General features: G+C 40.0%; 1 protein-coding gene across 1 annotated transcript; it reads right to left on the minus strand.

The window, feature by feature from the left end:
- Positions 1–336: 336 nt before the first annotated feature.
- Positions 337–3,460, minus strand: cetn3 (centrin 3). The gene is made up of 5 exons (XM_029620202.2): positions 3,314–3,460; positions 1,591–1,726; positions 1,378–1,492; positions 1,070–1,261; positions 337–946 (listed from the first exon to the last, which is right to left on the minus strand). Exons 1-5 carry the CDS (start codon positions 3,328–3,330, stop codon positions 903–905), a joined length of 504 nt encoding a protein of 167 aa, XP_029476062.1. The 5' UTR covers positions 3,331–3,460; the 3' UTR covers positions 337–902.
- Positions 3,461–3,995: the final 535 nt, after the last annotated feature.

Consider the following 3,995-nt stretch of genomic DNA (forward strand, 5'->3'; position numbering starts at 1 on the left):
TCTCTACACTCTTAGAACATATGCGGTTGAACAACACAATTTATGTGTAATGATTACTTAGACACATGGGTCAGTTCTTGCAATTAATATGTTAAAAGCTGAAAACCATACAACACACCCTAAATGTGTTCAATTATTGACCCATCACATTGTTAGAACACTAAAAACAAAATGTCTTTCAAAATAAAACTGAATAAAAACTAGTAAATAAACTGATTTTCAAATAAAAAAATACTAATAGAAATAAAACCCAAACTAATTAAACTATAATAACCTTGGTCTGCACCCATTTTGTCAAGAGGCTCCACACCATACATACCGATCCAAGAGCAGAAGTCAGTCAATTGTGTTTATTATGTCAAATAAATAACATTAAAAAGAAAAATAATTAAATAAAAATAGTCTACTAAACTACAAAATGTGGTCGGTGAAGCCAGTTTGTATTTAAAACCACCATCCAGAAATACTATTGAAAACATTGAAGTTTACAAGGAATGTCTCAGAGACCTCTTATGTAATCTGTACAGTTTTCTGTACGGTATGGAGCAAGTGCATCTATTCAAATTTTGAAAAGAAACTCTACTAAAAGAAAAGAACATACAATATTTGGTTGTATTTGCACCAGACATATTGTAAAAACACACAAGATGTTTCAACAAAGAAAAGAACAGGAGCGACAGCAGTGCTATTTGGGAGAGATTTTGAATCGCATTACTCTACAGTGGCGTCCTTACCTACTCTCCTCTACTTCCCCTGGTCAGTTCTGGTCGGTCAGTGTAGATAAAGGAAAGGAGACAAGGTAAGCTATTTAGCAGTCCCTCAGTGACCTGGGGGACCTATCCATCCCAGTGAATCTATAGCCTCGGCCTCCTAGCCAAGCCCCCAGAGCAGCAGCCCTTCAATCAGGAGTCTCCAGTCATTATGGATACAAAATCCTCCTGGTTGACTGGGAGAGAGAGAGAGAAAACTTTGTTTTGTACGTTGAAAGTCAGTATGACATTTTTAGTTGGTGGTTATTCCCACTTTGAATGTGTGCGTGTCTGCTCTACGCATTTGTGTGTGTGCTCACTCTCTCCGTCTCCATCTGTATCGAACTCGTCGATCATGCTGCGTAGTTCCTCATCCGTGATGTTCTCTCCTAGCTCTCTGGCCACACGTCTCAGGTTCCTCAGGCTGATCTTCCCGGAGTCATCATCATCAAACAGCTTAAAGGCCTTCAGGATCTCCTCCTTTGGGTCCCTCTCCAGGATACGGTCTGTCACTGAGACACACGCACATGGGTAAACAGACACAGGGTTACACGCACACATACGTGAAGAGCAGCCATAACACATACTGTACAGGGTTCCACATACGCAAACAAAGCAGGAAACATACCAACTTCATTAAAGTCATCAAATGTTATTTTGCCATTCCCCTCTCTGTCGTAATCTTTTAATATCTTCAGTATATCTACTTTCTTCACCTCAAAACCCATAGCTCTCATCGCCACCTGTGAGTGAGATATGGCAGAGTATGAGTGAAGATTAGACAGCAAAAGGGGACAACAGAATCCTAGTAATGATAAGGTAAATGTAGGTAGAGGTTTACCTTGAGTTCGTGGTAGTCGATCTCTTTGTCTTTGTCTGTGTCAAACAGCTCAAAGGCCTCTTTGATTTCATGCTTCTGTTCCTCAGTCAGCTCTCTCCGCTTCTTCCGCTTGGTTTTATCCACTGCCAGCTCAGTCCTGAACATCATTGTCAGTTGGTGTCAAATTAAACACAAAGACCTTTTCTCAATTGCATACTCCTTGTGTCCTCATCTCCTTCTCAAAACCCATTTGAAGAGAAAGTCAGAGGGGCGGGACCTCTGACTTTCTCATCCAATGGGTTTTGAGAAAGAGGCGAGAGGACACGAGGAGCATGCAATTGCTATTCTCACATAGCTTATGTCTCTGAAGTAGGCCGTGTTCGAATACTCATACTAACAGCACTAACCGTACTATTTGTGACGTGAATTGAGTATATAGTATGCTTATTGGTATGGATATAGTTAGTATGCCAGAAGTTCCCAGAAGCGTATTAAATTAATCAAAATATGAAGTATACACGCAGAGGACACTATTTCTGTACTTTAGGGACCATAATGCAATTTTTCTGGAAATGGGCGTGGCTTCACATTTCCAGATTTGAGGAAAATAAAAATGTTGGAAAATATGCTGCTGAAGTAGAACGAGAGCGGATACAAAATCATTGCTTTAACTATGACAAATGTTAAATGTAATAAAGTAGTGACTTTTCAAATAAGTTACCTTACAATTTAGGTTGGCTGACAATTTGTTAGCTACAATGTCCTTACGAACCACATAGCATATCATTACAGCAGTATGTACCGGTCCTAACGTTAGTTGGCTACTTATACATCAAACGTCCAGTATATTAACTATAGGCTAACTAGCTACCCAACGTTTATTGAATTGATTATTCCCGTCATTCTCAGCTAAGTGGTATAATAGTGCGTTCTCAATGGAATTCTGGTGATTTCGTAAATTCGCTCTGGCTACCTACTCCGATTTAAGAGCACCCTCTTCTGAGTGTACCAGAGCGCATGGCAGGTGTTGGCAAAAAAAAAAAATGTTTAATTCAATTGTTGCCAGCAGCAGTTAGTCACCAACACTCTGGATAACATGACAACAGCCTATCCAGCTCTAATAGGGCTTGTAAAATGGTCAGAGTAGTCTCATTTGTCTCTGGAAGTAGCTAGCCAGCGTTAGCTTTACTGCAGTTTTGAGAGCGAAACGCTCTGAATTTACAAGCACTGAACTTAAGTGCGCACTCTGGCACTCCAGATTGAATTTAAGAACACACCAGAAGTCTTAAAATGTCTAACAAGTCATTTGTTACGCTAACTAGCTAGCAAGAGGTTGCATAGCAACAGCACCAGCTTCCGGTATACGGGCGAAGAGCTAGTACGCCCAACTGAAAGGATACCGTGCGTTTACAGTATACTAAAATTAACTAATAGTGTGTAGTATACAGTATGTTAGTACGGGTATTGGAACACCGATGTTGACTACAGACACACTTCATAGACAGTTGCTAAGGTTTAACTTACTGACACAGATGGTTAACTTTGGACAGTACATAGCTAGCTAATTATCTATGGCCTAACTAGCTAATACAACAATTGCCTACTATCAAACATATCTACCTCGCTACAGTAGCTGAGCTAACCAATTTACAACAAGGAAGCTGGCTAGTGCCAGTTTGTTTCACAGTTCTTGCTAGGTAACGTTAGTCATTTAAACACTTCGCTACAATTGTAAACTAAATACCTTAAAGACAGACTCATCCTTCAAGTTGTAGCCCTAAACGTGTACAGTTGGTCGTTTGAAGGCAGCTACTAAAATAACAACAAAGCACCTTGTAACAAATCCGTTAATCCGCGCCTGTTTCGCTGTTTCCCATTGGTTGCTGGATCAGTGCTCGGCTACAAAATCGCTTCTGATTTGTCAGATGAAATCTAGAGTTGCTGCGCATTTTCCTACATGAAGAAATGTCCTGTTGTGCCTGCTGCACTCTGCCCAGTATAAGGCGCTGTATGTCTGTTGACAAGAGAAATGCAGAGACCAGTGATGGAAAATCCTCACTCTCAGACCCAAGTGAAGCAGGAGGACTGGTCAGCCTGCCTACATTAACAAGACAACAGATGACTCCTGTGAAATCAGGTAATCAGGATCAGACTTCCTTTTCATTAGCAAAATAATGTGTACCACCACATGCCCATTTACCTGAGAATTTGTACTTTTTAGTTAGAAATATCATTAAATGTTGATATTAGAACCATGTAATTACAATATGTATACATATATGAAAGTGGGGAGCAGTATGTAGTAGTAGCAGGGCAATTCCATTGGAACATGATAAAGCTCAGACTGGTTTTTCACCTTAATAAAATGTATGCCAAACAAAAACCATTGATTGCAAAGTTAAACTTACTACACAGGTCCATATGCA

Source organism: Oncorhynchus nerka, linkage group LG19 (genome assembly GCF_034236695.1).
Source record: "Oncorhynchus nerka isolate Pitt River linkage group LG19, Oner_Uvic_2.0, whole genome shotgun sequence".
NCBI lineage: Eukaryota > Metazoa > Chordata > Actinopteri > Salmoniformes > Salmonidae > Oncorhynchus > Oncorhynchus nerka.

Excerpts from the sequence above, each read along its gene's own strand:
- cetn3 (XM_029620202.2), bottom strand. Across the intron at positions 1,493-1,590 it reads TCGACTACCACGAACTCAAG|GTGGCGATGAGAGCTATGGG; the intron begins GTAAACCTCTAC and ends TCTCACTCACAG. Across the intron at positions 1,262-1,377 it reads TGATGACTTTAATGAAGTTG|TGACAGACCGTATCCTGGAG; the intron begins GTATGTTTCCTG and ends CGTGTGTCTCAG.